Consider the following 19,819-nt stretch of genomic DNA (forward strand, 5'->3'; position numbering starts at 1 on the left):
AATAAGAAACCAGTAAATTAAAGCAATTATATTACATGTGGTTAAATAGAATATTGAAAAGGTGCCTGTTAGATTTAGAGATTTTTTTTTTTACTTACTTTCTTTGGTTTTGTTTTGCTTTTATATTCCACTCTGAATTTTTTACTTTTCCCAAAGAAAGTCATAAGTGCACCACCGTGAAAGAACTTAGCTGCTTTTGTTGAAGATAGGTAGACTAGAGCCCATACCTGGTTACCCCTAGACTATACTCCTGAGGAAGTTCTTTGCTTCAATGAAGCAGTGTCTTTGTTTTAATTTCATTCATTTTTTGTCCATATATACACACGTGTATTTATAGTTGGTTTGTATGAGGTGAATAATGCTTATCCAAATGACTCTCTTATCCATAGACTCTCAAACTCCTTGTTCAAATAATAAAACCAACAGAGTAGTGAGTGTTCTGGGTTTTATTATTTTTAAAATTGATTTATTAATTTTAATTATATTTTATTCTGAAAAATTCCAAACCTATAAAAAAATGGAAAGGATAGGACAGAGAACATTTGTGAACCCTCTGCCTAGATTTACTGTCTGTTAAACTCTAGCTACATTCATTTCATCTCTCCCCACACACACCTACACACACATACCCACTTGTGCACGTACCCACCCAATCTCATACTTATACATTTCCTTTTTGTTAGACCCCTGAGAGAAGATTGCAGATGTCATAAGACTTTACATCTTTAATATTTAAACCTGCATCTCCTGTGAACAGAAACTTCTCCTATGTGACTATACCACTCTACACACCAGAGAAAGTAAAAATCAATTCAGTGACATCATTCAACACACAGTCCATACTGGAATTTTTCCAGTTATTTAAAATTGTTCTTTATAGCGTTACTACTTAAAGTATGGTCTGTGGACTAGCAATATCAGCATCACCTAGAAACTTGTTTGGCTTGCAGAATTTTGGCTGTACCCCAGACCTACTGAACAGAATTGGGATTAAGGTGAAGGAAGTGGGGGGCACCTTGATGGCTCAGTCAATAAGCATCTGCCTTCTGCTCAGGTCATGATACCAGGATCCTGGGATGGAGTCTGCTCAGTGGGAAGCGTGCTTTTCCTTCTCCTACTCCCCCTGCTTGTCTTCCCTTTCTTCTCTCTCTCTGTGTGTCTCTCTCTGTCAAATAATAAATAAAATCTTAAAAAAAGGAAGTAAATTGCTTCTGGTGTAAAATTTAGGGAGATGCTTACTGTTGGGGTTGTATACGTGTAGCATTGTCGTTTGGCATGGCCCTGAGAGTGAGTGCCTCCTTAAATTTTGAGCCCATATCTCCTGTCTTACCTCACCCTAATCCTTGCCCTTCTACTGAATTATAATCTGTATTTCCATAGGGTGCCCAGCTGATTTGTATGCCCATTAAAACCTTGAGAAATACTACTTCAGCTTGTTCTTGTTCTTTTTCCAGAATAGGATTCATTTATAATTACATGTTGCATTTGGCACTTTAGGTTTTCCTGAACTTACTCTTTCCTTCTGTTCTTCTTGATTCTGAATCTTCTGAAAAGTCTGGGTCAACTAGAACACCACATTCTGCATCCCATCAAGAAGCACATGTCAGACTACCCCATTACTGGTATTGCCAATATTGGCACTTTACTTAAGTTGATTACTACCAGATCTCACCATTTTTTCCCTTTATAATTAATAAAATGTGCAGTGATTCTTTCAGGCCATGTGAATGTACTGCTCCTCCACAACCTATAACCTGTGGTTTTAACATCTAGTGATAAAGCTTGCCTGAATTAGTTTTTACCTTATTAATTATCAGGTGTGATATTCTGACAGGCACAGATTTTATTTTTTCCCTGTGTGTGGGAGATGATACAAGTACCAGAGCTCATTCTCATGGCTAAGAAAGAAAACTAAAGAATAAACTTGTCAGGGGGGCCCCTGGGTGGCTCAGTAGGTTAAAGCCTCTCTCTTTGGCTCAGGTCATGATCCCAGGGTCCTGGGATTGAGCCCCACACTGGGTTCTCTGCTTAGTGGGGAGCCTGCTTCCCCACCGCCCCCTGCCTGCCTCTCTGCCTACTTGTGATCTCTGTCAAATAAATAAATAAAAATCTAAAAAAAAAAAAAATCCCTCAGGGGTAAAAGAAATAAAGAAAACTCATAAGTATTTATACCTTTATAAAACCAATGTTAATTTAAAAATAATTACTAGGGTAACTATTAATAAGGATAATAATTTAAAAATTACCAACTTTTTAGCTCTGGATGATTATATTCACAGGCTTATAGGGACAATCTTCAAAAACTGTCAGGATTCCCTGTTTAGAAATAAGAGTTGTAAATATAATTCATGATATAGAATGAATAGTGTCTGCAAGAGGGAGCATTTTTCTCTTTCTTTCATCTTGAGATTTCTTTTATGCCTTCAAGATGATTTACGAGAATGCTACTGGATTAAGGGGGGAAAACCACGCCTGAGAAGTTCAGAATTACACTAAGAAAGAAGCAAGACAAACATCTTTTTGAGAGATGGGATATGGAACATGTGTGCAAATTGTGGTCCTTGAACTAATTTTTGTGAAAAAAAAATTTGCTGAACGTGTATTGCTCTTTGCTCATTTGCTCTTTAATAGTAAGTTGGCATAAAGCATTTGCAGCTATGTGAACTCTTGAACCAGGTTACAGTGCTGCGCTTTTCTGAAAATGTTATCACTGATTCAGAGCAAATGCTGCTCCCTCAGTTTTTTTTTTTCCTAGCTACAAAAACATTTTCATTTTCTTTGTGACTTCAGCACATTCAGAATATTCACACCATAGCATTATTAGTACCGTACACTAGTTTGTACTCATTTTATTATTTTCTTGATCAAGGGAACTTAAGAAATTGGCTTAAATGTTGCTTACTATTTTAGGTAAATGTCTTAGGGCATTTGGTCTACAGGTTCTTGTCAGTTGGTCCCAGTCTGTCTTTCCAAACTAATCTCCCAAATACCCATCTCCTATAAATTAATACTCTTTGTACCCTAAACTGCCAACTTCACACCATTCCTTTTCACATTGTTTTGTCTCTGGATATACTCCCTCTTCCTGGAATGCCCTTCTTTGCTTGTTCATGTTCTGTTTATTCTTCAGGACTCCAGCCTCTGATTTCCTAATTTGCAATAAAAAAATTAGTTTTCTAAATAAATCTTTTCTGTAATAGCATTTCGTATCCTGACTTGGGCTGTGTATTCACTTTGAAGCAGTTAGGTAACATTAGGAGATAAACCTGTAAAATATTGAACATATAATAAGCATTCATTGGTATTAGTTGATTTTTCTTTTTTTGTTTTTCTCTTGCTTAGGTCAGACAACTAGATTCAGCACTGGAAATTTGTAAGGAAGAACTTGCCTTGCATTTGAATCAATTAGAAGGAAATAAGGAAAAGTTTGAAAAACAGCTGAAGAAGAAATCTGAAGAGGTAAATTAGTATTTTTGTGAAAAAAGCATATTTTCCACATGATTTCTTTTTGAGATATTATTTTTAAGATTCTTTAAAAGTATATATTTTATCAGTAGCTAATAAAAAAAACCTTTCCATTAACGGGAGCATAGGTGGCTCAGTGGGTTTAATCTTCTGCATTGGGCTCTCAGGTATTGATCCTATGATCCTGGGATCAAGCCCTCCATTGGGCTCCCTGCAGGTAGCCTGCTTCTCCCTCTGTATAACCTCAGTGAAGAATTCCTTTATTTCTTTGTAAGAATTTATAATATAAATTTAAAATAAATTCTGTTTCTAAAATTAAATATAAGCCTTAAACCTTAAATTCTTGTTTAGAAATAGTCCCCCAAAAATGTCCAGTGAAGTTGACTTGAATGTATCAGAAAGTTCCAACCAGAAAAAGAGAATCCTTTCTATTATCTTTAAAGTGGAGAGAATTTTATGCAGAAAATTAGATACGCAGGTGCTGGAAGAGGGGAGAAGCAAACAAAGCATGGTAAGATAACTCAGATTATCATAAGGAAGGACCTACTACCATTATCAGGGATAGAGAAATATCAGGAAGAGATGCTATGATTATAGTCCAGAAGCGGGATTGCCTAATGGAGCGAGGTCCACAAAGGAATCTGTCTAAAACTGAGGCTATAGAGGAGGAGAACTGCTCCCAGTCCCTCCCATTGGCTAAATCTTTCTATTATCCAAAAGGGAATTTCCTGCAATACCTGGAGCAGAGCAAAGGAAAGGCATGCATAGATCTGAAAGCAGATATGTAGCTGACTAGCATTCCAGACTTAGGTATAATCACATAATTATATAAGCTTAGAGATTCAGAAAGAAAATCTTCATATTTTATTGGTCCTGTCTTCTTCCTTCCATGTCTCTCCATGAAGGCTATTATAACATCTTTGTTTCTCAATTATAGTATATGGAATTTAAGATACCTCAACTATGGATACTTTGATTTTTTTTTTTAAAGATTTTATTTATTTATTTGACAGAGAGAAATCACAAGTAGTCAGAGAGGCAGGCAGAGAGAGAGAGAGAGGGAAGCAGGCTTCCTGCTGAAGAGAGCCCGATACGGGACTCGATCCCAGGACCCTGAGATCATGACCCGAGCCGAAGGCAGCGACCCAACCCACTGAGCCACCCAGGCGCCCCTGGATACTTTGATTTTTTAAGATAAAAATATTTTTATTTTACCTTGAACTTCTTCAAACATTACTTAAACATTTCTTTGCTAGCCTTCACTATACTTGAGTGTAAATGGACTTGCCAGAGATGGAATTTGCAGACAGGCAGTATTTGTAACAAGATAGTTTGTTGAGCTTTAACACTTTGTGTTTTCAGAAACTGCATCAGAGACTAGGGTGGATAGTAAGCATTAACCTAAAATGAGCTTAGAATTATTTCCAAAACAACTGGAAGTATAAACCTAGGCTCCAGGGGCACCTGGGTGGCTCAGTGGGTTAAAGCCTCTGCCTTCAACTTCGGTCTTGATCCCAGAGTTCTGCGATCGAGCCCCACATCAGGCTTTCTGCTCAGCAGGGAGCCTGCTTCTCCCCACCTATCTCTCTGCCTACTTGTGGTCTCTGTCCAAAGGAAAAAAAAAAAAATTAAATCTTGGCTCCAAACTGAATTAGAAATCAGAAGTAGTAGTCAAGTATGTACAACTATACTAAGGAATAAGTAAGTAAATTAGAAAGATTGGCACTTTTTATTGCTGCTGAATTATTATCTCAATGCGTGTGTATTTGGCTTACTTAACAGGTTATCTTTCACATATGTTGATAAGAAACAGAATAATCCAATTACTATTTATTTTGTTTTCTTAAATACCATCCCTATACATTTATTTACTTTTGAGTTATTTGTCTTTAGAGCAAATTCTAATATCAATGCTGGTAAATATAATTACAGTTGACCCTTGAACAACCCAGAGGTTAGGGTTGCCCACCCCCTCCCCACCATGTACTTGAAAATCCCTATATAACCTTGGATTTCCGAAAAACTTAACTACGAATAGCCTACTGGTGACTAGACGTCTTAACATAAAACAGATGATTAACATATATTTTCTATGTTATATGTATTATATACTGTTTTCTTACAATAAAGTGAGCTAGAGAAAAGAAAATGTGATTTAAGAAAATCATAAGGGAGAGAAAATACACTTATAGTTCTGTACTATAAAAAATCTGCATGAGTAGACCTGTGTAGTTCAAACCCATATTGTTCAAGAGTCAGCTGTATTATCTTGGATCAGACTTGTGAGGTATTAATGATTTATAGCTAGGTTTTAGGAAATTGGATTTGATTCATAGTACATCCATTCTTTTAGTAATAGGTGATGTTATAAAGATGTTTTAAAATCTTTAAAATCCGTAAATATTTCCAAATTACGTACTAACTGAATAATTAGGTGACCCTAGAGCATACTGGTAAGAAGTTCTCCCGTTGTAAAAACTAAATGTTGATTATCTATAACAAAAAGCTAATAAATATTCCTCTGAAATTTTGCCTCAGGTAAATATTATTTTCCACATGTTGAAGTAAGTACATTTATGATTAAAATAATAGGGGGCGCCTGGGTGGCTCAGTGGGTTAAGCCGCTGCCTTCGGCTCAGGTCATGATGTCGGGGTCCTGGGATCGAGTCCCACATTGGGCTCTCTGCTCGGCAGGGGCCTGCTTCCTTCCCTTCCCCTCTCTCTGCCTGCCTCTCTGCCTACTGTGATCTCTGTCTGTCAAATAAATAAATGATTAAAATAATAGTAACTTTAGAGTTCTAAATCATTTTGAAAATATTTTAATTCCATATTAAAATGCTTTAAAAAGTGATAAAAGTATGATGCAGAATTACATTGTTAACATGATAGGAGAAAATAAACACAAAATAGATGTAAATAACCCTAAACATTTTTTGCATAAAATCAATCATTTTATTGGTATTTTTATTCAAATTGATAGACTGAAATTTCAAGAAGTTGGCATCATCATATCATATCAGTAACTTTTCTGGGTTATATTTAATTTAATTTATTTATTTTAAAGATTTTATTTTTTATTGGAGAGAAAGAGAGCATATGAGCAGGGGGAAGGGCGGATGGAGAGGGAGAAGTAGACTCGTCACTGAGCACGGAGCCTAACTCAGGGCTCAATCTTACGATCCACCTAAGCCAAAACCAAGAGTTGGACGCTCCACTAAGTGGGGTACCCAGGCATCCTTGGGACCAAGAGTTGGACGCTCCACTGAGTGGGGTACCCAGGCATCCTTGGGTTATATTTTATTTTTCATAATAATTGTGAGAGTATTTTTCCTTCAGATATAATCTGGATAAAATTAATTGTCAAGTAGATTTTATAGTATAATTTCTAATTGCTTCTTAACCCTAATTATAAAATGATAAATCCCTTAGGAAAATTATTCTCTGAACATAATAACTTAGTAGAGAATATAATGTAAAATCTAAAATCTATTTCTTATATTTTAAAGTCAAGTGGAAGTTAAAGGGTAGTACAATAAAATGCCACTTTAAATTGAATATATGCAGGTTGATACTCAGTAGTTTTAATTGAAATTATTTTGCCAGTGACCAGGTTGCTGAAATAAATTTTTAATTGTTATTATGTGGTATGGTTTCCTGGTATTTTAGCTAAGGCTTATCTTTTTTTTTCTTCTGTTTCATCTTATTTTAATATTTTGACCATCTTTTTCTCTGACTCTGTAAGTTATAAGACAGGATGTTCCAATAAAGAAAAAATAGTATTTGAATTTATCTTGCAGGCAAGTCAGTTCTGTATAAAATAAACTATTGCACTAAGTGTTATCTGCAGTTTTCTTGGGGGCTAGCAAGTAAAAGAGAGAAAACAGGTGATACTGATACATGGTGGCACTAAAATTATTTTCATGTAGACAAAATTAAGTAGATTGGCATAAAAAAAGAACTATAATAATAGAATTAGAAATTGGTTAGTTGCCTAAGGTTCTCCAAGTATACAGTGTCAGCATATAATGAAAAAATGCAAAACTTAAGAGCTTCTCATCATGAGCAAAGAATATTTGGCCCCTGAACCCTACATGATGCTACTCACTGTTCAACTGCTGGATAATTAGAACAAAGGACCAAATCAGGGTTATCTTCCACTATTTCTTAGCAATTTAAAATTTCTTCCATCTGGAATACTTATTGGGAAGGTATTTTTTCCTTTAAAGGAGTGGCTTTTATTTTCCTTCATATTAAAAATAATTACATAAACGGGCGCCTGGGTGGCTCAGTGGGTTAAGCCGCTGCCTTCGGCTCAGGTCATGATCTCAGGGTCCTGGGATCGAGTCCCGCATTGGGAATCTCTGCTCGGCAGGGAACCTGCTTCCTCCTCTCTCTCTCTCTGCCTGCCTCTCTGCCTACTTGTGATCTCTCTCTCTGTCAAATAAACAAATAAATAAATCTTTAAAAAAGAAATTACATAAGCAACAATAAGATATTTTCTAAAGATTTGCCTACAGTCCACTTTCTTATACATAAGTTTTCAGTTTTCTATTTGCCTGCATATTTTTCATAATTATGTTAGTGAAATGTAATTCTGGGGGGCTTTTTCCACTTAATTTCATTTTGTAAAATGTTATATTTCCTACTGTCTTTTAAGTTATGATTTTAGGGAACCTGGTTGGCTCAGTTGGTTAAGCAACTGCCTTCGGCTCAGGTCACAGTACTGGGAGTCCCGGGATCAAGTCCCGCATCGAGCTCCCTGCTTGGTGGGGAGTCAGCTTCTCCCTCTGACCCTTCCCCTCATGCTCTCTCTCTCTCATTCTCTCTCAAACAAATACATAAAATCTTTAAAAATAAATAAATAAATATTTTAAATGGTTGCGTCATTTTAAATCAGATTGATATATCATCATTTATTAAGCTTTCTCCTTTCTTTTGGGAGCACATAAAGAATATTATAAAATACATATTATATTATGCTGTGTTATTACTATGATTTTTAAAATAATTTCTTTGGGCAGTTTTATTGGGTTTGGTTTACTAGGACAAAGGGAATTTTTTTCATTCTTAATAGGTACTTCCAAATAATTGTAAAGGTATCTTATAAAGCCAATTTGGAGGCCAGCATATTCAAGTCCTAAATATTTGGCAAGAATGAATACAGTTTCTTAGTTGATATTGTCATTCCTTTATGTTTTTTGGAGCATGAATAATCACATACCTTACTGAGATATTATTTTACAAAAGGCAGTAGTAGCAATGATAATATAATAAATAGCACCTAACATGTGTGCAGTGTTTTTATGGCTATAGTGTATTCTCAGTAAGGAGTCATTATATAGAGTATGGAGAAATCCATGGCTTCTTTGGGTCTCTCCCTTTTCTGGGAGGGGGTCAGATAAAACATTTCATTTCTATAGCAGTGAAATATGGCAATATATGTGCGGCATTTCTGCCCAGAGAAGTCTGTTTATGACTCAAAGTTCAGGTTTTTCATTGTGGGTTGGTCCCCTAGGACAGGGATCAAAATTATAGACTCCCAGAAGGAAAGCATGATTCAGTGCCATAGCGAGGCAAGACAATCTCATCACTTAGGGAATGTTTCAAAAGCCACATTCCCAGACACCAGCCAGGAGTCAGCCTTATAAGCAGACCCTTCTAACATGTACTCCCATCAGAAAAGTGAACCTGACCTTCCATATAACAAACAATAGCCGTAAATACAATCATTCCACGTGACAAGTGAAGATAATAAGGAAGATAGCTTTGACGTTATGACTTCTTATTTGAAATGTCATTTTAATGAGAAATGTATATATTTATTAGGTATACTGTTTACAGAAAGAACTAAAGATAAAAAATCACAGTCTTCAAGAGACTGCTGAACAGAATGTTATGCTACAGCACACTCTTCAGCAACAGCAGCAAATGTTACAACAAGAGACAATTAGAAATGAAGAGCTAGAAGACATCCAAACTAAACTTGAAAAACAGGTATATCTTATTGGTCAAAATAGTTTCACTTGTATGAAATAGAAATTTTAATAATCAATAATAAATATTTTGTTATATTGTTGTTTACCTCACAGATTTCGTGTTGTAAGAAATATTCTGTGTTAACATTGAAAAATGGGTGAAGTTGTATTTGTGTATATTCTAACCAGCACCTTGAATACCATGGGCACATTTTTGTCATCCATAGAACTTAGTTATAATTTAGACTTCTTCATTCAACCATGTTTTTTGGATCAGGACTTGTGATCCTAAACAAATGCTAAAGCAGTGCACTACAAGAAAAATCCCAAAGGAAACTACTTACTTCTAAAAATAACTTCTCACTCCAATGAAAAAAATTCTTGGAATTTAATACTAGAATTGAATCTTTTCTTTCATTCATTGCCAGTTCATGTGAATTCTTCAGACAGATATTTCATATTTTTCGTGGTTTCTCTTTTTCAAACTTCACAAAAATGTGTGAATTAGAAAATGATAGTTCCCTGTAATCTCACAACACCTCACTCACCTTTTTGTCATTTGGATGGCTTTTTATCTATGTATTCTGAATTCATCCTCAGCCTCTCTAGTGGAACTAAAGAATCACTCAATATATTAAAACATATCAAGTTTCTTTTTTTTAAGAGACAGCTGTTCTGCAGCTCTCCATCCCTTTTGTAAAAGTCTTCATCCAGAAGCATTTCTTCATCTCATCTGTATTTGATTACCACTTCCTAAGTCCCCTGTTGTTGACTCTGGCTTATAGAATTGATTAAAATTCTTATTCCTTCTGAAGTTGTTTTCATTTCCATAATGATTTTATGGTTTCCATCTCTCTCTCTCTCTTTTTTTTCTCTTAAATCTACCAGTTCATTTGTATTTTTCATTTGGTAATTCTTTTTTCTTCTTGATCTTTTTTTAAGAGATTTTTGTATGTTCTTTAACTTCTTTGAGGGTCTAAAGAATTTTTTTAAAATTTTTATTTATTTATTTGACAGACAGAGATCACAAGTAGGCAGAGAGGCAGGCAGAGAGAGGAGGAAGCAGGCTCCCTGCGGAGCAGAGAGCCTGATGCAGGGCTCAATCCCAGGACCTTGGGATCATGACCTGAGGGGAAGGCAGAGGCTTTAACCCACTGAGCCACCCAGGCGCCCAAGGGTCTAAAGAATTTTATATCTAAACGTTTCTGTAGTATTTGGAATAAATTTTCCAGTGTACACAATATTCTCTTTCTGCCTTTCATTCATGTTTCTCTATGTATAGATTCCATGTTAGATCCTTTTGGATTATTACTCTTTAGATTCTTTTTGCTTATGAGTGTGCTATTTAATAAAATGTAGAATGGGTGGGTTTTGATTATTCCCTTTAGTTTTTACCTGGGTACTATTTTAATTTTATTCTTGGAATTTGAGTTAGAGGTGTAGATATTAATACCTTACAATCTGTATTCAGTTATTTAGTGAGAGGTCTTAGAAGAGCAGAAAGGAGGGACGTCTGGGTGGCTCAGTTGGTTAAATGGCTGTCTTTGGCTCAGGTTATGATCCCAGCGTCCTGGGGTCAAGTGCCACATTGGGCTCCTTGCTCGGCAGGGAGCCTGCTTCTCCCTCTGCCTCTGCCTACCACTCTGTCTGCCTGAGCTCGTGCTCTCTCTCTCTCTAACAAATAAATAAAATCTTAAAAAAAAAAAAAAAAAGGAAGAGCAGAAAGGATATTAAAGTCATTAGCCAGAGATTAACATAACCAGAGTCATGTGAATGTTCACTGAAAACATGGAGTGGCTGAGATTAACTAGGAAGAAGATACAGAGTGAGAGGTGGGAAGATTGACTTGGGCAGATGTCTGTGAGATGCGGTACATAGAAACCAAAGTAACTATTTCATGAAATTAGGAATGGTAATTGGTGTCTTGGGCTGCTGAAATCAGTATCAAGTAAAATGAAGGTTGAGAAATGTCCACTAGGATGATCAACATAGAGGTTGTTAGTGACCTTGCTCAGTTTCTGTAGAATGGCTAACTTGCTTTGGGTGGAAGAATGAGTGAGAAGTGAGAAGATGATACAACAAGCATAGAAAACTGAGAAACGGCTTTGACGAGGAGGAAAGAAAGGATGGTGGTGGTAGTTGGAGACAGGTAGAGGTATGGGTAATTTTTTATGATGGGAATATCTCGAACATGTTTAAATGATAATATAAAGAAGCCAGAAGGAAAGAGGAGTGATAGGCAATAGTATGAATTCCTGAGAAAGTGGATAAGTTCCTGAGAAAATGAATTCAGAACACCAGTGAAGCAATTTGATTTATATAGGAGGAAAATAGCTCTATCAATAGGAGCAAGTGAAAGTGGTAACCTTTGAAGGCAGTTGGGAATTTAGAAATCCTTCACCAAATGAGCCAATTTGTGAAGAAGGAAGGCAACATAGTTTGCAAGCGAAGAAAACATTTCAAATGAAAAGGGGAACATTATCAGGGCACCTGGGTAGGTCAGTGGATTAAGCCGCTGCCTTTGGCTCCGGTCATGATCTCAGGGTCCTGGGATCGAGTCCCGCATCAGGCTGTCTGCTCAGCGGGAGCCTGCTTCCCTTCCCCTCTCTCTCTCTCTGCCTGCCACTCTGCCTACTTGTGATAAATAAATAAAACTTTAAAAAAAAAAGAAGAAGAAAGGGGGAACATTACCATTATTTTGTTCAATTCTTGTAAATCCTACTTTGGTGTTATGATGTGGCTACTTCTATAAATATGTATATGAATGAAATATCCTACACAAAGTTTAGTTTTGCTTTTTTTTACTGAAACATTTGCTTCCTCGTCTGTACTTTGAGTTTTATAATACATCTTGAAACTGAATGATAGGCTAGACTACATAGTTATGTAAATATTTTTCTTCCAAAGAATATTATGATGTGACTGAACTTAAAATACTTAAAGAAAATTTTATTTTCAAGGTGTCAAAACTGGAACAAGAACTTCAAAAACAAAGGGAAAGTTCAGCTGAAAAGTTGAGAAAAATGGAGGAGAAATGTGAAGCAGCTTCGCATGAAGCCGATTTAAAAAGGCAAAAAGTTATTGAGCTTACTGGTACGGCCAGGTAAAATGGATATGTTACTTTTTCTTTTTCTTCCTATTTCAATATCAGTAGTTACCTGAATTTCAATGTCAGATAATGTTAAGTGAAGTATTTGCTTAAGGATTGAATTTCTTTACAGCCCATGTTCTTAGCATTTTGTTTGTACCTTTATATTTTTCTTTATGCCTTTTTTGTATTGTATTATTGTATTTTAATATTCTTTATCCTCCTATTGTATTATAAGTTCCTTAAAGCCAAAATAATTTCTGGTTTATTTTTGGGTCCTCCCACAACAGTTAGCATAGTTCCCTATACCTCATAGGCACTCAGCAAGTACTGTGTTATATTAAATTGTGAATAGTATTAAAAGTTTTAGGTAAAGATGTACTCATTGAAAACTTTCACGGTGTCTAATTGTTTATGGGAAAGAATAACTTAACAGAATACAGAGTGGTTCTGAACCTTAACTCAACATTAAAATTACCTGAGAAGCTTTAAAAAGTACTGATGCTTTGGTCTCACCTCTAAGGATTCTGATTTAATTTTGCTAAGCTAGGCCCAGGAACCAACAGTTAATTGGTTAAGAAAGGGACCCATAGCTGAAAGCATGCCTCAGCTTCCCCAGACTCCTATGCTTTGTCAACAAGAGTTTACATAATTAATAATACATTCATACTCAAACCACCATGCTATCAACAGGAATCAAGAGTTAACTTGAACTAAGACCCTATGTCCCCAGGTTCCTTCTCTCCCACTGGCAGGAGTAAAGATTAGGCTTTGTGCATTGAGTATCAACTTTCTTTTCTAGATGTCAACTCTCTCCACTGGGTCAAGAAGATTGCCCTGTGTTTAAGACTTAAGATCACAGTTCTTTAGACCTTCTTTCTGCCACTGATTGGTGTCTCCCACACAACAGCCTCACCACCAGAGTCTGCTTGAATAGTTACATAATAACTTTGTCCTTGCTAATGCCAGATGCCGCAAGAAGCTGTGTATTTCCAGGTCAACAGTCATCTCTCATACTAATTCCCCAAACCTTACCATATACAATGTTTCCTTCTTAGCTTATCCCAACTTCTGGAGACCTCTACTTGTCCTCTGAAATTCACAGTTCATCCTGAAAAACATTCTCTATATTCCCTACTTTTTTTTTCCCTCTCGCTTTAACAGAAATTTTACTTTTCCCTAAGGACCTTGCTTCATGTCCTGCAATCCTCTAAAGTTAAATTTTTTTTCTCTGGTCTTGAGACCATATCATTCCTCACTGTTGCTGACACCTACAGGCCACCTGATGTACTGTTGATTCCTCCAACACCACTCCAACACCAGTCTTCTTGAGGATTTCAGTATGTTAGCTGATCCATCTGAGATGCTAGCTTCTCATTTAAAGATCCCTCTCCTGTAATGATCTTGAGCTCTATCATACCTCAGCCACTCAACTGACATGATTTACTCTAGATCCTATCATTTTCAGTATCTCTGGTTTTTCTGTGATCTGAATATTTGGCATCTATACCTCTATTATCACCTGATTCCCTTTAATACCCCCAAATTCAACAGTTCTTTGATCTCACCAGGACTTAATTCATCAGTTCCATCACTGTTTTCATTCCCTGATGTCTTCTCCTTTGTTTACCCAGCTTAAATTCTGATCAGTCATTAAAATTAATGATTTGCATCTACTTGAAATTCTCTTATCTCTTTCTTACTTTTTTCTACACAGCACTAAAAATCCAACTCACACTACTCTGTGCTTGCATCTTTAGAGAAGCTGGAGGAAAATATAAGCACACTGATCAGTCTTACTTTAAATTCATAATTTCATCCTTAAGGTCCCTTAAGGGACCTGCTGTCTGGCAATCACAACATTACTAACTTCTGTAGAGGACTCTTTTATACTTAGTCATTTTCTTTCAAAACTCCTAACAACCACTCCCCAGTCTTTGCTGTCATTGATGATCTTGCTTTCTGTTTCAATGGGAAAATTGAAGCAATGCTTGTTACTTTTCTTATTCTCACTCTTTGACTTCTAAACAAAACCTCTCCTTGATTATAGCTAATAGGCACATTTAGGAGGAAAAGTAAGTCCCAAATACTAATAAGAAGCTTATGAGCAAAATGATTAGACTTCATAAGAAAGAAATATCCTAGTTCTATGCTATCTTTTCCTCATGAAGCAAGGCTTTTTCATTTTCTCTGGTCCCATTATTGCTGCTTTCCCTTCTGGAACTACAATTTATAAAACTCTGTTTTTCTCTCCCAAAAGTTATAACAGTTAAAATATCTCCTTGGATCTGTTTTAGAACTAAAATATCTTCAGAGAGAAAGAAAGGAAACAAACTTTTTGAAGCAAGTATGAAAAGGTGCTTCTGGTGCTACATGTAAATGTCACTTCATGTAAATGATCCTGATCCTGGTTTCTTAGTGCTGAGGCTCATAATAGCACTTTTATTTTACATTGGAAGAGGCCAGAGAGTCTGGCCAGAGAGTCAGCCATCATATTCTTAAAGTTTAGTATTATGTTTGCAAAACTCTTCCTTTGGCTTTATTTCCAATCTCAGAGTTGATTGCTCTCAATAACTCTGCAGTAAGACAGTGAAATATTTCTGGAAAAACTGGGTGGGTTTAAAGCCTGTTGTAAAATTTTGAAAGGGAAAAAATTTTGGTATTGGATTACTTATATAATAATTAAAATTTTCAAATCCATAAATATTTATTATATTATTCTAATGCCTCATTTACCTAGCATCAAGAAATAATGAGTAGTTGCTGATAAATAAATAAGAGTGGAATTTACCTTTACCAAGTACTGAAACTTTAAAACAAAACAAAAAACTCCTTTTGGCAGGGGCGCCTGGGTGGCTCAGTGGGTTAAGGCCTCTGCCTTCGGCTCAGGTCATGATCTCAGAGTCCTGGGATTGAGCCCCACGCTGGGCTCTCTGCTCAGCAGGGAGTCTTTCTTCCTCTCTCTGCCTGCCTCTCTGCCTACTTGTGGTATCTGTCTGTCAAATAAAAAAATAAATAAAATCTTAAAAAAAAAAAACCCAAACTCCTTTTGGCAGAAATTTTCTAAAATATATATTTTCTTGTTATTTAAAAATTTTCTGGTTGTCTTAGGATTATCATTACATACATTAGTTATTGTACCATGCTGAAAAATATAGTAGCACCTCAACAAAATCTTGAAGAGTACAAAGCTCTGGGTTTTTACTAAATGTCTGTAGATTACTGTCCTTTTCAAGTTCTTATATTTTTTTAATGTAATTTTGTCTCAATTCCTTTGCTGATAAGCTGTCATCTTTTGGTACTGTATGCCAACCTCTTGCATTTATTATTTTCTAATTATGTTTTATATCTACTGTAATATAAGAAATTAATTAAGCTAAAAATCACTTACATGGAATTTTAGAAATGTAAAAGGGTAATTAGCACTTACCTAATAAGCTTCTTAGCTTTTTGGACTATAGACATATTTGAGGGTGTGATAAAGAGCTATGGATTATTTTCTATACCTAGAACACATGTATACATAACTTTGCATATTGTTTCAGGAGTTTTATAGTTCTCCTCAGTTTCACTCATGGACATCAGATTAAAAACCTCTTGAACAAATCCACATTTGTCTAAGTTGCATTTACAAAAGAAATGTTCCTGCTTGCAAACTCAATTTACAAAATATTCAAGACATAAAGAACAACAGCAAAAAAATGTTGATTCAAAGAGTGTCAGTTCTACCCACCATTGAGGCTGACATTAGCACTTGTTTACTTAGTGAATATCACTTTGGAATTACCAACAAATGGGCTCAAAACTTTCTCTCACTATGTTGATTTGTCAATAGGTAGAAGATCTTCCATGTTGAAATAAGCTCAGGATTGACTGGAAGTTAGTAAACCTGATTCTCTCACTGTTAATAATTATTTGTCTTTTCCCAGACAACTCACTGACCTTCCAGTTTCCTCATATCTAAAGCAAGAAAGTTGCACTAGTTGGGGAACCCCAGTAGTCCCTTGTAAAGCTAAAAAGGATAACATAAATAATAAAGGTCTGAATAAAAATAACTCACTTGATTCTCCTATGAGTAGTATGGTCATTATGGTGAATATTTTGATTGGTTGGCTTCCTTTTCTGTGTTGCAGATAACAGAAATTCCAGATGAATGTGACACCTATCTATGTATGGATACATACATACTCAGTATACAAAGCTTTTCACAAGCTAACTGTAGTTAGATTGAAAAGAAGCTAGCCTTGCTAAATATTACCAGGTAGTACAGTCATATTTAGTGGTACATAATTGATGCACAATTACAGTCTTTTAGTTGGAGCATTTTTAATAATATGACTTAAGGATGACCCAGATTCTGACTAGATGTTTTGCTGATATTTGCTCTTAAATAACTTACAGATTTTGTTTAGTCAGAGAAAATCAGTTGGCTTTTAGGTTTCCGAATTATCCTACTTGTTTTATTTTTTGCTTTTAACCAGGCAAGTAAAACTTGAGATGGATCAGTATAAAGAAGAACTCTCTAAAATGGAAAAAGAAATAATGTACCTAAAGCGAGATGGAGAAAATAAAGCAATGCATCTCTCTCAGTTAGATATGATCTTAGAACAGACAAAGACCGAACTAGATAAGAAGACAAATTCTGGTAAGCAACAGGTTAGCTGAGCTTAGCTGCCTGTATATTTATATTTGAAAAGTGGAATAATGTGAGCATTTGTGTTAGTAGGGCTAGAAGGGACAATGGGTGGTCAGTATTTTGCCTCTTGTTGATGAATAAAATTGGATATTCTTAGTTATAATTTTTAAAGATTTTATTTATTTATTTGACACACACAGAGAGAGAAATCACAAGTAGGCACAGAGGCAGGCAGAGAGAGAGGGGGAAGCAAGCTCTCAGCTGAGCAAAGAACCCGATGCGGGACTCGATCCCAGGACCCTGAGATCATGACCTGAGCCGAAGGCAAAGGCTTAACCCACTGAGCCACCCAGGCGCCCTCTTAATTATAATTTTTTACAAATTTTTAATAAAAATGATTTTTGTATAATTCTAAAATTATTGTTTCCTTTTAACAGTGAAGGAATTAGAAAAATTACAGCATAACACTGAAACTGAACTAGCAGAAGCTTTGCAGAAACGGGAAGCATTAGAGTCTGAACTCCAAAATGCTCATGGAGAATTAAAAAGTACTTTAAGACAACTTCAGGAATTGAAAGATGTACTACAGAAGGCTCAATTATCTTTAGAGGAAAAATACACTACTATAAAGGATCTTACAGCTGAACTTAGGTATGTTAAACAGTAAGAAATGATACCACATTTATAGGTATTTCACTTTATTACTCTGACTCTTTGGGTCATACAGTAAAGTTTGCTGTTTAATTCTAGATGTCTAAATTTCTCAGTTGCGTTTGGCTCACTGTTATTCATCCCAGGCAGCCTGTCCCATGCTCCTTCTAAATAATTCAGCCTTTCCTCATGACTAATATTTCCATCCTTGGTCTTTGGACCATTTTATTTTGACCCTCCCCTATACTATATCTTCAACAAAAAGGCCAAGAGAAAAGGGAAGAGTATAAAATGAGGCCAGAGAAACACGCAGGAACCCTGTCATGTAGGGCTTTGTATTTCCTGATAAGGAGCTTGGATTTTTTTTTTTTAAGATTTTATTTATTTATTTGACAGAGAGAGATCACAAGTAGGCAGAGAGGCAGGCAGGGGGGCGGGGGAGAAGCAGGCTCCCTGCTGAGCAGAGAGCCCAATACAGGGCTTGATCCCGGGATCCTGAGATCATGAGATCATGACCTGAGCCAAAGGCAGAGGCTTAACCCACTGAGCCACCCAGGCACCCTGAAGCTTGGATTTTTTGTTGATACTTAAAACTTAGTAAATTTTTCCTACTTTTTGACTTTGCTGTAATTGTCTTTTTGACCTGAAATAATGATTGAATGGCTGACCTCTTGCCTTTCATATTACCTCTAAGGGCCCTTTTCCAACCACCTACTCGCAAGTAGCCACCCATGCATTATCTCATCACTTTAAGACAACTTCAGGAATTGAGAGATGTACTAACATATTTAATGCTCTAACATAGCACTTTATGTTTTACCTTTTGTTTATTATTTATAATCTCTCTCCTCTCCTGGACCTATTAGTATGTATTCTCCAAATGATGAAGAACATCTATCTTATTGTGAGCCTAAATCAAGAGTTAGTCACTGAACTGTGTGAGCCACGCAGGCAACCCTAACTGTTGAGACTTTTAATAGAACAGTAAACAGTTCATTAAAGAAGTTCACAATCTGCTTTTTCAAATCAGATATTTTTCAAATATTGTTTATATTTAAGTCTGGAAAACAATATGAAGATTTTCAAGATGAACATTTTTAGCTTTTGTCGTATTGGAACATAGAGCTCCAAATTAAAATTCTTTGATTGCACTCTCTGATCTAAGTGGTAGTAGTCTTAAAGTTGTGTCAGTATTAAGCATTTTTATAATATAAAATAATACATAAGTTAAGGTTTTAGGAGAGATACAGTTTATAAAAAATGTTAGACTTCAATACTTAGCTATATATGTAAGGCATCATTTGAGTAAAATTCCCATGAGAAACACAGTGGTTATTTATGGAGCTGTGGATATCGAAGATATCAATCATGAGATAAATGACTCATTCAACTGTAATAAACTTACAGCTGTCGTACAGAAACACTTTCAAATGCTCTCCTGATCTGTAAATGAAAAAATATGGACATATTTTTAAAATTCTTACACTGATTCAGTTTTTTTTTTAACTTTGTTTTTTGATTGGGTTATGTTAGTCACCATACAGTAGTACATCATTAGTTTTTGATGTAGTATTCCATGATTGATTGTTTGCATGTAATACCCAGTGCTCCCTGCAATCCATGTCCTTCTTAATACTCATCACTGGGCTCACCCTCCCAGGACCCCCTCCCTTCTAAAACCCTCAGTTTGTTCCCAGAGCCCACAGTTCATCTCCCACTCCAATTTCTCCCCCTTCATTTTTCCCTTCCTTCTCCTAATGTCTTCCATGCTATTCCTTATGTTCCACAAATAAGTGAAACAATATGATAATTGACTTTCTCTGATTCCATTTTCTATCTTAGGAGTACTTTAACATTTAGTTTAAATTGTCTACAGTAATAGTGTTTGAGTTAACTTTTACCTTTTGAGAATACTCTATTAAAGTAACTTGATACCAGTCATTTTCTTCATACAGTATTTCTTTAATTTGAGCCCTTTCAATCAGAAATAATTGCATATATCTT

General features: G+C 35.8%; 1 protein-coding gene across 9 annotated transcripts in view; it reads left to right on the plus strand.

Moving 5' to 3' along the window:
• Positions 1–19,819, plus strand: part of CCDC18 (coiled-coil domain containing 18) — a 110,923-nt gene that overhangs the window by 48,554 nt on the left and 42,550 nt on the right. For 8 of the 9 annotated variants that reach the window (XM_045064872.1, XM_045064875.1, XM_045064878.1 and 5 more), the window contains 5 exons: positions 3,343–3,459; positions 9,292–9,459; positions 12,401–12,543; positions 17,010–17,173; positions 17,602–17,815. In XM_045064872.1, coding sequence (XP_044920807.1) covers positions 3,343–3,459; positions 9,292–9,459; positions 12,401–12,543; positions 17,010–17,173; positions 17,602–17,815 — 806 coding nt within the window. The remainder of the gene's footprint in view (positions 1–3,342; positions 3,460–9,291; positions 9,460–12,400; positions 12,544–17,009; positions 17,174–17,601; positions 17,816–19,819) is intronic. The other variant, XM_045064877.1, reaches the window with a different exon arrangement.

The sequence above is a fragment of the Mustela putorius genome, unplaced genomic scaffold (genome assembly GCF_011764305.1).
Source record: "Mustela putorius furo isolate JIRA1106 unplaced genomic scaffold, ASM1176430v1.1 tig00003853_pilon_pilon_pilon, whole genome shotgun sequence".
Lineage (NCBI taxonomy): Eukaryota > Metazoa > Chordata > Mammalia > Carnivora > Mustelidae > Mustela > Mustela putorius.